The sequence below is a fragment of the Saimiri boliviensis genome, chromosome 9 (genome assembly GCF_048565385.1).
Source record: "Saimiri boliviensis isolate mSaiBol1 chromosome 9, mSaiBol1.pri, whole genome shotgun sequence".
Lineage (NCBI taxonomy): Eukaryota > Metazoa > Chordata > Mammalia > Primates > Cebidae > Saimiri > Saimiri boliviensis.
Window position 1 is genome coordinate 51,692,284 of NC_133457.1, and position 17,736 is coordinate 51,710,019.

Below are 17,736 nucleotides of genomic sequence, written 5' to 3' on the forward strand. Positions count from 1 at the left end.
GCAAACCTAACAGACATTTACAGAACTCTCCACCCAAATCCACAGAATATACATTATTCTCAGCACCACATCACACCTACTCTAAAACTGACCACGTAATTGGAATCAAATCATTCCTCAGCAAATGCAAAAGAATGGAAATCATAACAGTCTCTCAGACCACAGTGCAATCAAGTTAGAACTCAGAATGCAGAAACTAACTCAGAACTGCACAGCCTCATGGAAACTGAACAACTGGCTCTTGAATGTTGACTCGATAAACAATGAAATTAAGGCAGAAATAAAGATGTTCTCCAAAACCAATGAGAACGAAGACACAACATACCAGAATCTCTGGAACACATTTAAAGCAGTCTCTAGAGGAAAATATAAAGCAATAAGTGCCCACACGAGAAGCAAGGAGAGACCGAAAATTGATACCCTATCATCAAAATTGAAAGAGCTAGAGGAGCAGATCAAAAAAACTCAAAACCTAGCAGAAGACAATAAATAGCTAAGATCAGAGCAGAACTGAAGGAGATAGAGACACAAAAAACCCTTTAAAAAAATCAATAAATCCAGGAGCTGGTTTTTCGGGAAGATCAACAAAATAGACAGACCACTAGCCAGATTAATAAAAAAGAAAAGAGAATAACCAAATAGATGCAATAAAAAACTACAAAGGGGGTATCACCACAAATTCCACAGAAATTCAAACCATCATCAGAGATTATTACAAGTAACTCTATGCACATAAACTAGTAAACCTGGAAGAAATTGATAAATTCCTGGACACTTGCATCCTCCCAAGCCTAAACCAGGAAGAAGTCGAAACCCTGAATAGACCAATAACAAGGGCAGAGGTTGAGGCAGCAATTAAGAGCCTACCAAGCAAAAAATGCCCAGGTCCAGATAGGTTCACAGCCGAATTCTACCAGACATATAAAGAGGAGCTGGTACCATTCCTTCTGAAACTATTCCAAATAATCCAAAAAGAGGGAATCCTTCCCAAATCATTTTATGAGACCCACATCATCCTGATACCAAAACCCGGCAGAGACTCAAGAAGAAAAGAAAACTTCAGGCCAATATCCATGATGAACATAGTTGCAAAAATCTTCAATAAAATACTGGCAAGCTGACTGCAACAGCACATCAAAAAGCTTATCCACCATGATCAAGTAGGCTTCATCCCAAGGATGCAAGGCTGGTTCAACATATGCAAGTCTATAAATGTAATTCACCACATAAACAGAACCAAAGACAAAAACCACATGACTATCTCAATTGATGCAGAGAAGGCCTTTGACAAAATTCAACAGCCTTTTACGCTAAAAACCCTCCATAAACTAAGTATTGATGGAACGTATCTCAAAATAATAAAAGCAATTTATGACAAACCAACAGCCAATATCATACTGAATGGGCAAAAACTGGAAGCATTCCCTTTGAAATCCGGCACTAGACAAGGATGCCCTCTCTCACCACTCCTATTCAATATAGTACTGGAAGTTCTAGCCAGAGCAATCAGGCAAGAAAAAGAAATAAAGGGTATTCAAGTAGGAAAGGAGGAAGTCAAAATGTCTCTACTTGCAGACGACATGATTGTATATCTAGAAGACCCCATGGTCTCAGCCCAAAATCTCCTGAAACTGATAAGCAACTTCAGCAAAGTCTGAGGATACAAAATCAATGTGCGAAAATCACAAGCATTCCTATACACCAATAACAGACTTAAAGAGAGCCAAATGAAGAATGAACTGCCATTCACAATTGCTACAAAGAGAATCAAATACTTATGAATACAACTAACAAGGAACATAAAGGACCTCTTCAAGGAGAACTACAAACCACTGCTCAACGAAATAAGAGAGGACACAAACAGATGAAGAAACATTCCATGTTCATGGTTAGGAAGAATCAATATCGTGAAAATGGCCATACTGCCCAAAGTAATTTACAGATTCAACGCTATCCCCATCAAGCTACCAATGACCTTCTTCACAGAACTGGAAAAAAACACCTTAAACTTCATATGGAACCAAAAGAGAGTTCGCATAGCCAAATCAATTCTAAGCAAAAAGAACAAAGCGGGAGGCATCACACTACCGGACTTCAAACTATACTACAAGGCTACAGTAATCAAAACAGCATGGTACTGGTACCAAAACAAAGATATAGACCAATGGAACAGAACAGAGGCCTCAGAGGCAACACAACATATCTATAACCATCCGATCTTTGACAAACCTGACAAAAACAAGCAATGGGGAAAGGATTCCCTGTTTAATAAATGGTGCTGGCAAAACTGGCTAGCCATATGCAGAAAGCAGAAACTGGATTCCTTCCTGACACCTTACACTAAAATTAACTCCAGATGGATTAAAGACATAAACATAAGACCTAACACCACAAAAACCCCAGAAGAAAATCTAGGCAAAACCATCCAGGACATAGGCGTAGGCAAGGACTTCATGACCAAAACACCAAAAGCATTGGCAACAAAAGCCAAAATAGACAAATGGGACCTAATCAAACTCCATAGCTTCTGTACAGCAAAACAAACAGTCATTAGAGTGAATTGGCAACCAACAGAATGGGAAAAAGTTTTTGCAGTCTACTGATCCGACAAAGGGCTGATATCCATAATTTACAAGGAACTAAAACAGATTTACAAGAAAAAAAACAAACAACCCCATTCAAAAGTGGGCGAAGGATATGAACAGACACTTTACAAAAGAAGACATACAGGAGACCAACAAACATATGAAAAAATTCTCATCATCACTGGTCATTAGAGAAATGCAAATCAAAACTACATTGAGAGAAAGAAAAAAAAAAACTACATTGAGATACCATCTCATGCCAGTTAGAATGGCGATCATTAAAAAATCTAGAGACAACAGATGCTGGAGAGGATGTGGAGAAATAGGAACACTTTTACACTGTTAGTGGGAGTGTAAATTAGTTCAACCATTGTGGAAGACAGTGTGGCAATTCCTTAAGGACCTAGAAATACAAATCCCATTTGACCCAGCAATCCCATTATGGGTATATATCCAAAGGATTATAAATCGTTCTACAATAAGGACACATGCACACGAATGTTCATTGCAGCACTGTTTACAATAGCAAAGACCTGGAACCAACCCAAATGCCCATCAATGACAGAATGGACACGGAAAATGTGGCACATATACACCATCGAATATTATGCAGCCATCAAAAAACAATGAGTTCATGTCCTTTGTAGGGACATGGATGAACCTGGAAACCATCATTCTCAGCAAACTGACACAAGAGCAGAAAATCACATACCACATGTTCTCACTCATAGGTGGGTGTTGAACAATGAGAACACATGGACACAGGGAGGGGAGCACTACACACTGGGGTCTGTTGAGGGGAAACAGGGGAGGGACATCGGTGGGTGGGGAGTTGGGGAGAGATAGCATGGGGAGAAATACCAGATATAGGTGAAGGGGAGGAAGGCAGCAAATCACACTGCCATGTATGTACCTATGCAACTATCTGGCATGTTCTTCAAATGTACCCCAAAACGTAAAATGCAATTAAAAAAATGCCTTATATACAAGGTATTTGTTGCAGCATTGTAATTGTAATAAGACTGGAAACAAACTAAATGTCCAACAATAGAGGACTGGATAACAAATTATGTAACTGTACACTAAAATACTATGCACTGTTAAAAAACAAGAATGATGGAAAGCTCCTTATGTACTGATATGGAATAGCCTTCAAGATATGTCAAGTGAAAATGTTAAGGTGCACAACAGTATGTATCATATGCTGTCATCTGTGTTTAAAACAAAATATATACATACACACAGGTCTACTTACATATGCGTAGATTATCTCTGGGAGGGTACACAAAGAAGGTACAACTCTTAAAGGCGTAAGATTTTGTATTATAGAGAACATTTATTCTGGTTCTTACTTTACAGCAGTGTGAGAAGATCTGACAGATGTACTCCTGGGTATAGCGGGACCTGCTAAGCAGTGCCATGAGGTGCGGTATCACTGTGGCATCCTAGGAAAAGAGAACACAGCAACAGAGGTTGCAGTAAGTTCACGTCACTGCACTCCAGCCTGGGTGACAGAGTGAGACTGTTTCAAAAACAAAAAACAACAAAAGAATGCAGAAAGGCCAGGCTCAGTGGCTCACGCCTGTAATCACTTTGGGAGGCCTCTACTAAAAATACAAAAATTAGCTGGGCATGGTGGCACGTGCCTGTAGTCCCAGCTACTCAGGAGGTTGAGGCAGGGTACTAGTTTGAACCTGGGAGGTGCAGGTTGCAGTGAGCCGAGATCATGCCACTGTACTCCAGCCTGGCAACAGAGCAAGACTCTGTCTCAAAAAAAAAAAAAAAAAGAATGCAGAAGAAATTAAAAGTTGAAAGGTTATCTGGCTGGAACTGCAGGTAAGAAAGGAGGCTTAGCTCAAGCTTCTCAGTCAATGACATCACAAGAGCTATGCTTCCCAAGAAGGAATATGCATGCAAATTCCCAGGAGATATTCTTAATGTACTTTGATACTGTAGGTTTGGGGTAGGATCCTAAGAGTCAGTTTCCAAATGAGGCTGATGCCACTGACCTACAGACCATACTTGGAGCAAAGAATGGTAAAGTAAGTAGCAGCTAAGATAGAAAAGGCAAACACAGAGGTAGATTTAAAAGTCTCTATTAGGCTCCTAAAGCTATTTCCACCTCCTTCCTTTCCTCTAATGTTCTTGCATTCCTCAATTTCCCTCAGTTACAATAGCCCCCATCCCATTTCTTCGTATCTGCCCCCTTTCTGTTAATTGTTTCTATATATCTGCAGTTTACAGAAGATTAAATAAGGCAAAGAACAATTATTAAATACAAAATTTACCCAAAAGCACCCATCTAATAAACACAATTTCAAACTAGAAACCCTGCCATCTTCTTACTGGACTACCTACCCCATCTCTATTCTACTGCCTGAGTTGCTCAAACAGCTGGCCTCTATACACCCCAACTCGTAGAGGTCAGTTAATTACACTGAAACACTGCTGCTAGTTATTCCCCAATCCAACTCTTCACAAATTCTCTACTGTCTCTGAGGTATAAAATATCCGAGGCACAAAATTGAGACGATTCATAATTTAGACACTCTATCTAAATTTAACCTCCCTAGGTCTCAATTTTTCTCATGTAAAACAGTTGGCATAGACCAAATTGTGCACCATGATCCATTAGTAGGTCATGAATCAGTTTCGAGAGTGAGGTGGAAGGAGTTAAAATAGTTGGCCAGGATCAACTTCTCCCCTTATTATGGGATGGAGGGTAGGTAAGAAACTTGCAGGGTAAGTAAGACAGGTGACTGGCTTAATCTCTTTGCAAACATTACCATATGAACTACAGGAAAATAAACTGATATTTACTAAGTCTTCTATGGAATGCTTTAAACAGGATGTCTACAGTAAAGCAGTATTCTCAAAGAGAGAAACCGGAAATTTGTTAGAAATGCAAATTCTCAGGCCACACCCAAAACTCACTGGATCAGAAACTGAAGGTGGGGTTTAGCAATCCCTGTTTGACAAGCCCTCCACATAATTCTAGTGCAACCTCAAATCTGAGAACCACTGTAGTAAACAATCTATAGATTTATGAGGTATGACTCCCTGAAGAATCTCACATAAAACTATGAGGTATAAAATAAAGATGTTAGGCTGCGTGCAGCAGCTCACACCTGTAATCCTAGCAGTTTGGGAGGCCAAGACAGGCGGATCATGAGGTCAGGAGTTCAAGACCAGGCTGGCCAACATGGTGAAACCCCGTCTCTACTAAAAATACAAAAAAAAATTAGCCAGGCATGGTGGCACGCACCTGTAATCCTAACTACCCAGGAGGCTGAGGCAGGAGAATCACTTGAACCTGGGAGGCAGAGGTTTCAGTGAGTCAAGACTGAGCCACTGCACTCCACCCTGGGTGACAGAGCAAAACTCCCTATCAAAAATAAATAAAATAAATGAAGTTTCATAATTTAGGTGCTCCCTATGTGAGGTAACCCATAAATCTCACCTACTGACCACCTTATGTATCATTAAGGGCCAGCAGAGTATGTGTCTGATGTAGAAAGGTCAGGCTAAGGAGACATGTGACATGTCTCTTCTCCATGCTTGTTTTGCCTATGCCTCTTGATTATTTATAGTCTTGAAATACTTATAAAGCCTAATTCTGGATAAGATCTCTGACTCCTGTGTGCACAATTTGACAACATGATTTGTTATGTTGGCTCAGATAATCACAACCACAATTTTTTTGAAGAATGAAAAATGATAGCATAGAAACCAGAGGGCATTTCATCCGTGGAACTATGTCATGAAACTTGTCTCAGAATTCTTTCACATATACATTCATACCTACATACACACACAAACACACAAATTCACATGTATAGGGAGGCAATGGAAAATACACTTCTTGCTGTGAACTGTCAGAGTGTTTCAAAAACATTAACCCCATGTAAAGTGACTGTAATTTACAGTAATCTATTGTATATTGAAAAATAGCTAGAAAAGGCCAGGCGCAGTGGCTCACGCCTGTAATCCTAGCACTTTGCAAAGACTGAGGTGGGTGGATCACCTGAAGTCAGGAGTTTGAGACCAGCCCAGCCAATATGGTGAAACCCTGTCTCTACTAAAACTACAAAAATTAGCTGGACATGGTGGTGCATTCCAGTAGGCCCAGCTAAGGAGCTCAAGAGGCTGAAGCAGGAGAATTGCTCGAACTCAGGAGGTGGAAGTTGCAGTCAGCCAAGATTGCACCACTGCACTCCAGCCTGGGTGACCAAAAGAGACGCCATCTCCAAAAAAAAAAAAAAAAAAAAAAAAAAAAAAAAAAAAGGCTAGAATTTAGGACGAGCACGGTGCCTCATGCCTTCCTCTCCACTTCTCTACATCTTATCCATTATTCAAAGTCCAGATTAAATTCTAGCTTCTCTGCAAAGCCTACTTGCTAGATTTCAACCTAAAGTAAGCTGAACTTCTTATCATTCATCTAGCATAAAATAAACTTCTCTTAAGTTCTACGTATAGAGGGATAAAAAATTGGTCTTTTTAAAAATAGCTTGTGAATTCCTCAAAAGTCTGAGACTATCTTTCACTTTCTTACAATGCTGAGAGCATCTGATATTTGAAAATAAGCAAGAACTCAAACACTTTTTGAGACTTTATTTATTTAGAGTCAGAGTCTGTACTGTCACCCACTGGAGTGATCTCAGATCACTGCAATGTCTGCCTCCTGGGTTAAAGTGATTTTCATGGCTCAGCCTCCCAAGTAGCTGGGGTTGCAGACATGTGCCACCATGTGCAGTTAATTTTTGTAGTTTTAATGGAGACGGAGTTTCACCATGTTGGCCAGGCTGGTCTCGAACTCCTGGCCTCAAGTAACATATCCACCTTGACCTCACAAACTCCTAGGATTATAGGTGTAAGCCACCACACCTGGCAGAGACTTTTATTATTTTTTTGTTTTTAGTTATAGGATCTTGCTCTGTCACCTAGGCTGAGGTGCAGTGGCACCTCATAGCTTACTATAACCTCACACTCCTAGGCTCAAGCAATCCTTCCACTGCAGTCTCATAAGTAGCTAGGACTATAGGCATACACTATTGCACCAGGCAAATTTATTTTTATTTTTTTCATGTAGAGATGGAGTCTTGTTATGCCGCTCTGGTTGGTCTCGAACTCCTGGCCTCGAGCAAAGCTCCCACCTCAGCATCCCAAAGCACTGAGATTACAGGTGTGAGCCACCATGCCCAGCTAAGGTTTTTTTACATAACACAGTTACGATGAGTCTAAAGATGCTATGCAAATTAGGAGTAGGCTGTTAGTGAAATGTAACTAGTATCTCAAATACATCTAAAACTCACTGTATACAGTAGCTCCTCTGGAGTGACAGGACTGGTGAAGATGGTGCGCAGGCATCGGAGGCAAGCTTCAATAAACTTCAGGTCTGGGGACAGTAGTCCTATTAACAGAAACTAAATTTAGGACTAATCCTCTCAACCAGTATTTAAAGTACTGTAAACTGATTCTTATCCTTACTTGAGCAAAAAATGGCTTCCCTACATACCTTGCAATAAGGCAGGGATAATATGGCAGTCCAGTAGAGACTTGACATTGTTTTCAGTACCCATAGCAAGACTTCCCAACACCACTGCACATTCAGTTTTCAGCTCTGTGGTTGAGGTTTCTTGCTGAAGCAAGTACAACAATCTAAAAAGAAGGAACTTAATAAACAAAGAGACTAAAAAATTTAAACAAGACTCAATGTGACCAAAAGAGGCTGTGCAGTCCACATACTAAAAATGTGGTTGGTTGAATTTATATTAATTCAATGGTCATTTGTTTATCTCATCTGCTAATTAAAGAAAGAAACATCTGGGAAAAAAATCTAGAAGAGGTTTCGAAAAAAAGAACTATCACATTCTGAGTTTATCAAAAGTGTACATCTGAAAGTTGTCCACAAGTGGTCTCTGCAGAAACAGTATCATCAGAGTCCGCGCCATCTATCACTACTTCCTGTTGGGTCTCCAAAATATGAAGACTCTCAATCAAATGCCATGTGCTGCCACATCTTAAATTCAAACTACAAATGTTACTGCTCTGGATCCAGAGCATAAGTGCAGAGTTTGCAGAGATAGAGCCTAGCAGGCATCCCCAAACTTTTTACACAGGGGGCCAGTTCACTGTCCCTCAGACCATTGGAGGGCCGCCACATACTGTGCTCCTCTCACTGACCACCAATGAAAGAGGTGCCCCTTCCTGAAGTGCGGCGGGGGGGCCGGATAAATGGCCTCAGGGGGCCGCATGCGCATGGGCCGTAGTTCGGAGACGGAGACGCCTGGCCTAGTGGGAATCTTTAACGTCCTCGTGCAGCTCCTCAAGTAAGGGAGTTTCTTCTTTCTTCAGTTTTCTCATTTGGAAAATAAAGAGATCCTCTCATTTCCACTCCAGCCTGGCTTGACAAATATTACCCAAACTCTAACCTTCCTCCACTTACAACCATCTACCTTATATTCTAAGGTAGGACCCTCATGCTCCCTAAAGCACTATATGCCAAACATAAATCCCCTAAGAAAGGCTGCTGACAGCTTTATAGTTACTAAAGTATACATTTGAGGTTGGTGACGTTAAAGACATTTAAACCATTAATTCCTCATCAAGACCAGAAAATAAGGAGAAAAAACCAAAACAATAAAAAATTCTGAATGAAAAGATAATAGCAACTGCGCAGAAAACTTAGCTCTGAGGACCAAAAGTAAAGAGGAAGTTACAACTGTCATTGCCCGCCCAAAGGAAACTTACTAGGTCATCAAAAGAAGAAATCAAACTTCCTAAACTTCCTATGTTAACTTAAAAAACAGCAAATTGTAGAAATCAGAAGTTAAAATAAAACTGGATTAAAAACCAAGCAGAGTTTTTTCCTTTAAATTCAAAAGGGTCTTATAAATTACTCACTCACACGCAAAACTTGCCAATGTGCTAAGGAAATGGAGAAGAAAGTAACAGGCTGTTGTACATTGCTTATGTACCTAACGAACCCTTTTACTGTAGGTCAAAGGTCTTTCTGAATTTTCAAAAAGTATTAACACAGTCACTTTTTATTCCATTCTCTGTTACTTTATAATTTTTTTTCTTAGGGATGGTTTATTTAATTATTTTTTAAAATAGGATCTATTTTAAGAGTTGGATAGACAATTCAGGAAAAAATGGGTTCTATGATTGAGAGTAAGAAATACATTAGAAACTAGTATGAATGACAAGAAAGGGGTGAGACAGCAAACATACCTTGGAACAGCTCCTAAAACAATGAGATTGGCTTTCTGCTTGTTGTTTCCAATTACAGCATTTTTCATGTCTCTGAATTCAAGGAAAAAAAAATAAAGTATGTTGAGACAGCACTGAAAAAAATCAAAGATCATTCTACTTTACTATGCAATATCTTAGATGGGCAATATCTTAGATTCGACAAAGTGAAAGCACTGACCTTTTTTCACCTAACTAAGGAAGTAACAGAGATAGGTGTGAAGTGAATGTGTGGGCTGCAAAACAGGCAAGTATTGTAGAAAGTGCGAGATATCCTGAGTACTAATTAAAGACTTCCAGGACTTAAATTGAGTTCTTCCAAAAAGGGTACCTACCAATCCTTTAGATATAAAGCAATATACTGCACCTTCACACTCAGCTCTAGGAATAGGGAGTAAGCTAAACAAACCACCAATGAAAGAGGTGCTGCAACAACAACAACAACAACAAAAAAAAAACAGTCCACAGAACGTATCTCCTTGTTTCAAAGATCACACTTTGTTCACTTTTTTCCTTTTTCTTTTTTGACTTCTTTATATACTATTTCTTATAATTCCATTTTATCTGCTTTACTGTCTTACTAACTGTACTTCTTTGGGTTTTGTTGTTTTCCAATGCATCTTTTAATTTATTGCAATTAGTCTGCAAGTGATATTAGTCCACTGAACATATATTTTAAGAGCCTTGCATATGTATTTCCACTTCACCATCATTTTTGGGGCTGTTGTTATACATTTTTCAGTTGGTTAGAAACAACACAATACATTGTTACTATTTTTGTTTAAGCAGCAAATTATTTAAGATTAAAAAATAACAAAAAATCAGGCCGGGCGCGGTGGCTCAAGCCTGTAATCCCAGCACTTTGGGAGGCCGAGGCGGGTGGATCACGAGGTCGAGAGATCGAGACCATCCTGGTCAACATGGTGAAACCCCGTCTCTACTAAAAATACAAAAAAACTAGCTGGGCGTGGCGGCGTGTGCCTGTAATCCCAGCTACTCAGGAGGCTGAGGCAGGAGAATTGCCTGAACCCAGGAGTTGGAGGTTGCGGTGAGCCGAGATCGTGCCATTGCACTCCAGCCTGGGTAACAAGAGCGAAACTCCGTCTCAAAAAAAAAAAAAAAAACGAACAACAACAACAAAATAACAAAAAATCTTTTACATTTCTCAGATATTCACAGTATTTTTTATTCTAGCTACATAGAGCTCTACACTTCACCAGGAGCAAAACTCTATTCCACAATAAGAGAACCTCTACCACTGATCTATTTGTGATTGGTTCAAAATTTGTGGCTGGTTCAAAAGAAAATGCAGAGAAAAAATAAACAGCTCAAAATAAACCCAGTACTACTAATAAAATGTTTAAAAAATACTTCCCCAGCCAGGCATGGTGACTCACACCTGTAATCCGAGCTCTCTGGGAGGCCTAGGCAGGTGGACTGTTTGAACTCAGGAGTTCAAGACAGACTGAACAACATGGCGAATCTCCATCTCTACAAATAACACAAAAATTAGCCAGGTGTGGTGGCATACACTTGTAGTCCCGGCTACTTGGAGGGCTAAGGTAGGAGAATCACTTCAGCCCGGGAGGTGGAGGTTGCAGTGACCCGAGATTGCGCCACTGCACTACAGTCTGGGCGACTGAGCAAGACACTGTCTCAAAAAAAAAAAAAAAATCAACAAAGAAATGTTATAGTGAGTGTACACTTCCAACACTAACACCAATCCTATTTAGTGGAACAAAAAAACCTGGTAACAATTAACTCTTCCCTTCAACTGCCTTTTTTTGATTATCACAGAAAAATACTACAACTAGTGATGTGTTAAAAGCAGATTTTCCCCACAAGTTTCTGAATGGCATTTTTACAAGTCAAGCCAAACACTGAGAATGCCTGGTCTTTCTTCCATTAGCTCAGTGCCTGAGGGTAAGGCTTTCTTCCAAGGCCTGACCTATCCTTCTGTAAAGTATCCCTCAGATCTACATGGTTTACAAGAAATAACTAGCAATTTTTTTGTTGTTGTTTATGGGACTAAACTAAATGAAGTTTACTGAGGTTTTTACCAAGTTCTGATACATGAATATAAAGTTATACAGTATCAAAGGCTCAATTAGCAAGGTTAGTAAGACACTGTATTTCTAAGCTCCTGCAATCTCATGGATGCCTGTTTTCTTTAGAAGCTTTAGTTCCTAATTATCAGCGCATGTTTACTTTCATCACCTTCCTTTCTCTTTATGTGTTCTGCCTATACTAATGGAGTACATTCATTTGTCTAGCCCCTATCTACTCAGAGTCTGTGTAGTGCCAAGGGCCATTCCGAGTGCTTTCTATTCCAGAACTCCCAACCCTAATATTTCACCAGTTTTTCTTCTCCATTCTTCTTCATTAAGCAGAAAGGAGGGGTCCTTAACATTATCAAATGAACCCATTCCAAACATCTGAAACCATGCCATGTTTGTATAGACAAGACCAAACAAAAACCGCTCCAAAACCAATTTTCTAATTCGCTTAATAGTTTACAAAAAGGACATGGAGGTAGTTGATGGCAATAGAGTAAATGCAAACTAAAGAGAACAAAATAAAATGGACCAATGTCTAAAGAAAAAGATTCTCACTCTGGCTTTAATAAGTAAATATACCTGTTCTAGAAAAGGAAAAAAGATGTTAATAAATTCTATTCAATTGTTACTACAAAGGAATGCTGGTAAATTACCTCTATGAATAATTAAAATCAAAAGAATTAGCAGGATTAAGGAATCAATTTCAGATGACAACTTTCAGCCATCTAGATGAAGCTTCTTTCGATTCCCAGAGTGTAGTTATTCTTCTCTGTCATCTCCTTATTCCCTCCCTCATACTTTCCCCTGGCTAGCTTTACTATCCCTCAAGTCTGAATGTCACTGCCTCCAGGAAGCATACCCTGATAGCCCCAGGTCAGGGTTAGGTGTCCCTCCTGGTTGTCCTCTATTATAATACAATGATCACTTTGGTTTTTGTGTTTTTTTTTGTTTTGTTTTGTTTTGTTTTTTTTTTGAGACAGAGTTTCGCTCTTGTTACCCAGGCTGGAGTGCAATGGCGCGATCTCGGCTCACCGCAACCTCTGCCTCCTGGGTTCAGGCAATTCTCCTGCCTCAGCCTCCTGAGTAGCTCGGATTACAGGCATGTGCCACCATGCCCAGCTACTTTTTTGTATTTTTAGTAGAGACGGGGTTTCACCATATTGACCAGGATGGTCTCGATCTCTTGACCTCGTGATCCACCCGCCTCGGCCTCCCAAAGTGCTGGGATTACAGGCTTGAGCCACCGCGCCCGGCCTATAATACAATGATCACTTGTTAGGATAAAAGTCTGTCTCCTCTTGAGAGGCAAGAAAGCCAATCTGATCTGGAAATATCGAAGAAGTTTACTATCAATAGATCATTAATTATAGTGATTCTAGATAGCGATTATTTTTGTAAAATGCAAACTCAGAGCTACCATCCAAATGGGAACACAACACTATCCAAGATTTATATATTACATTCAAATTTACAAAACATTCCATATCCACTACTTAATTTCACCTTCATCATAACCTTAAGTAATAGTAACTTCATTTTACAGAGAAGAAAGCTACAACTCAGGTTTGGGGCTTTTTTCAGAACCCAATATTAAATGACAGAGCCAGTCTCAACTCATGTCTTTTACGCCAACTGTTTTTTCCATTACCGCCAGCACATCAGGCATTGACAACAAACCAATGGAAAAGACAAATGAATTCAGCAAATTCATTTTCTTTTTCCTTTTGTGTTTCAATTTTACATTTTTATACAAAATAAAAGTGTTAACTTTTAGCCAGACACCCTTTTCCCAGGAGACCAAAAGAATGTCATCTCATGCCCACGAACTTTTAATGTTGGGAAAAATGCTCTACTTACTTCTACTGAAATTCCACAACTAGTTTTTGAGCTCAGCACTGTGCTAGGCTCTATGGAGTACATGAAAGCATCGCACAATGAGATGCCTGGCCTGAGGAGTTCACAATATCCCTGGAGTGGCAAAAATAACACTATCAATATAAGTCAGTACTACATTATAAACTGAGTGTTTCTAAGGCCAAGAAAAGTAGATAGTCAATAAGCTTAAAAGGTTTTGAGGCAATGGTTAAAAACTAAGATAAACCTTAGAAAATAGGACTTCAATAAGCAGATGGGAGGACAAAAGGAGAAATCATTCATACAAGACCATATTGGAAATAAAAATGGTATGCTCTTGGGGCACTACAAGGAGCCTGAATTGAAAAAAAGTTCATTGAACCTATAGGGTGGCATGGAAGATAAAGTTAGAAAAATGATAGGGAGATGACAAACTAAAGGGAGATGAATTAAGGAGCAACCATATTTTTGATCACAGAAGGAACATGAAGGAAGCAGTGTTGGAACTAAGGAAAATAAGCTGAATGTGAAATGGGTTGGAATGCTTATAATACTAGAGTTAAGAAGGACAACTAAGTGGCTGATGCCACCTTTGTGATCTCCAGACCCCCTGTGGTTAATTTTACCATAGCATTCACCATGCAAACTATCATGGATAGTCTCTTTAGTTATCTGACTACTTCACTGGACTTTGGGACCCTCCATTCATTAGACTTTTGCCCCCCGCCACCCCACACACATGCTAGCACAATGCCTAGTACTAGGCAGGCACTCAAAAAATGTTTGTTGAAGGCAGGCACTCAAAAAATGTTTGTTGAAGGAATTAATCAATCTATCGAGGTATCTGGTTATATAAAACTGGTTAGTGGAGCGGCCAAAGGAACCATTAATACAAAAAGTCATTTTCAGGAATCAGTTAACAGATGATTTCATAGGTTAAAAAAAAAAAAGTGATATGTGACATGTCTTGAGTGACTACTTCATGTCTGGGCACATGGGTGCAGGAAACAATAGAAAGCTTAAAGAAGAAATCTCTTAGCAAGACAACAATTGATCTGGATTTTGTTCACACTGAATTATCTTTGAGGTGACATAAGAATATCCAGGTAGAAAGGCTAGAAAGTAAGTCTTGGGGATATCCCACTTTTGGGAAGTGGTACAAAAGAAGTCAATATTAAGATGTTACTGGGCCGGGCGCGGTGGCTCAAGCCTGTAATCCCAGCACTTTGGGAGGCCGAGGCAGGTGGATCACGAGGTCGAGAGATCGAGACCATCCTGGTCAACATGGTGAAACCCTGTCTCTACTAAAAATACAAAAAACTAGCTGGGCGTGGTGGCGCGTGCCTGTAATCCCCGCTACTTAGGAGGCTGAGACAGGAGAATTGCCTGAGCCCAGGAGGCGGAGGTTGCGGTGAGCCGAGATTGCGCCATTGCACTCCAGCCTGGGTAACAAGAGCGAAACTCCGTCTCAAAAAAAAAAAAAAGATGTTACAAACATACACTTGTCGAGGAAGATTTTCACATAAAATCTAGCTAGAATCTTAAATGTGCATGCCAATAAATGGACTTGATAAGTACCCACATTTAAATGGCGGTTAAACTTTCTACTTTCTTTGTTCTGAAAGAGATTTTTAGTGTGGCAGAGAAAAAGGGCTTGACTATTAAAATGTACAGTGCCTACCACAGCATATGTCTAAATTAGACCATTATAAAGGTGATGAAAACCAAGTAAACACTACATGTTGCAATTAAAATAATAGAAAAAGTTTTTAAAAATGGGATCTAGACCTGCTGCAGAAACCATTTCAGTCAATGAAGTATGAGTGTTATTTATTCTAAACAGTCAAAACTAGCAACCATTGTAACTGAGAACCTAATATCAACTAAAAACAAAATTATCTTTAAAAGTATTGAAGACTGGAGACTAAAGCTAAAAATCAATCACAGACATGCTTTGCTTAATGACGAGGACACGTTATTTGATGACGGGGTTTTATCCTGAGAAATGCATCATTAGGCAATTTTGTCCTTGTGTGAACATCATAGAGTGTACTTACACCAACTAGCTAGTACAGCCTACTACAGACTTAAGACTGTATATTTTATTGCTTGTAGGCTGCAAATCTGTAGAGCATGTTAATGTACTAAATAATGCAGGCAACTGTAACACAATGGTAGATATTTGTGTATCTAAACATATTTTAATACAAAAATACAGTATTATAATCTTTTGGGGTCACTGTATATGCAATCTGTGTTTAACTGAAACATCACTGTGCAATGCATGACTATACATATATTTCATTTTGAAACAGTATTACTTTTCACACACCTGAGGCAGCTCTTTTCTGCTTCATGTTTGTAGTACTCTATATATCATTTCTGGTCTAATTAGTGTGAAGTAGCCAAAAAGCACACTGGATACTGAAAACTACAATTTGAGTATAAAGTTTGATCTACTTAAAAAAATCACTGTTTATAGAACATTCATTTGTAAAATAAGGAAAAAACACATATTTGTGGGTAGAATAAGGGCAACATGATAAACAACTTATAATATTTCGACTGTGAGAATCACAAACATATACACTGCTGTCCCTGTAACTGTAATTATCATTTTTTTTTGGAGAATATAATATCCAGATACCCAAGTATGATAATCATTCTGTTATCAAGCATGGTTAAGAAATGAGGTATATTCATATTCCAACTAAAGTTACATGACAATGAATTCCATTGTCATTATTGAATTGCCAATTTTAAGAATTAGCTAATGATGATCTATTCTTCAAAATAAAGTTATTTTTAACATAAGGCTTTGATTCAAGAGGCACTTGGAAAATTTATAGAAAAATTCAGCTCAAATAAACTTAGGCATTTACTGAATATCAACATGTCTAAATTGAAAAAACAAAACAAAACAAAACTGACTGTAACTTAGTTCATTCCTTTACAGAAGAAAACAGGTAACTTGATGGAAAAAAAAATTTAGTTCATCCTTATAAACTCTGTTTTATCAATGTATGATTATAAATCACCTTACATTCTCCAAAAATGAAGAGTAAAATTTAGTGACTGTGTTAATAATGTCAAAATATTTTGGTAGATACTAATATTTTAAATATATTCAATTATTCCAAAGAACACAAAAATGTGTTAGAGCAGTATGGAACAATACATCAGCATACAGTTGAGTGCTTTATACATGTGAAAAGATATATACACATATGCATGCAAACATATATTTTTTTCTTTTTCTTTTTCTTTTTTTTTGAGATGGTGTCTCAAAAAATTGTGCAGTGGCACAATCTTGGCTTACTGCAACCTCCGACTCCCTGGTTCAAGCGATTCTCTTGCCTCAGCCTTGAGAGTAGCTGGGATTACGGGCACACATCACCATGCCCAGCTAATTTTTGTATTTTTAGTAAAGACAGGGTTTCACCATGTTGGCCAGGATGGCATCAATCTCCTGACCTCGTGATCCTCGGCCTCCCATAGTGCTGGGATTACAGACGTGAGCCACTGTGCCTGGCCCAAATATATATTCTTGATGTTTAAAGTTAATAGCATATAGGGCCGGGTGCGGTGGCTCAAGCCCGTAATCCCAGCACTTTGGGAGGCTGAGGCGGGTGGATCACGAGGTCAAGAGATCGAGACCATCCTGGCCAACATGGTGAAACCCCGTCTCTACTAAAAATACAAAAAAAAAAGTAGCTGGGCATGGTGGCACATGCCTGTAATCCCAGCTACTCAGGAGGCTGAGGCAGGAGAATTGCCTGAACCCAGGAGGCGGAGGTTGCGGTGAGCTGAGATCACGCCATTGCACTCCAGCCTGGGTAACGAGAGCGAAACTCCGTCTCAAAAAAAAAAACAAAAAAAAAAGTTAATAGCATATAGACACATGTATACAAAGAGCTTTCTGTCCGCAAGTAAAGACTATGTCAATTAGATTTAATAATTCCTGGATAATCCTACTGGCCAAGTTCTCT

General features: G+C 39.1%; 1 protein-coding gene across 12 annotated transcripts in view; it reads right to left on the bottom strand.

Moving 5' to 3' along the window:
* Positions 1–17,736, bottom strand: part of ARMC8 (armadillo repeat containing 8) — a 120,256-nt gene that overhangs the window by 73,409 nt on the left and 29,111 nt on the right. For all 12 annotated transcript variants that reach the window (XM_074405856.1, XM_039461799.2, XM_039461800.2 and 9 more), the window contains 4 exons: positions 9,819–9,890; positions 8,101–8,243; positions 7,898–7,995; positions 3,938–4,030 (listed from right to left, as the gene is read on the bottom strand). In XM_074405856.1, the coding sequence (XP_074261957.1) occupies positions 3,938–4,030; positions 7,898–7,995; positions 8,101–8,243; positions 9,819–9,890 (406 nt within the window). The remainder of the gene's footprint in view (positions 1–3,937; positions 4,031–7,897; positions 7,996–8,100; positions 8,244–9,818; positions 9,891–17,736) is intronic.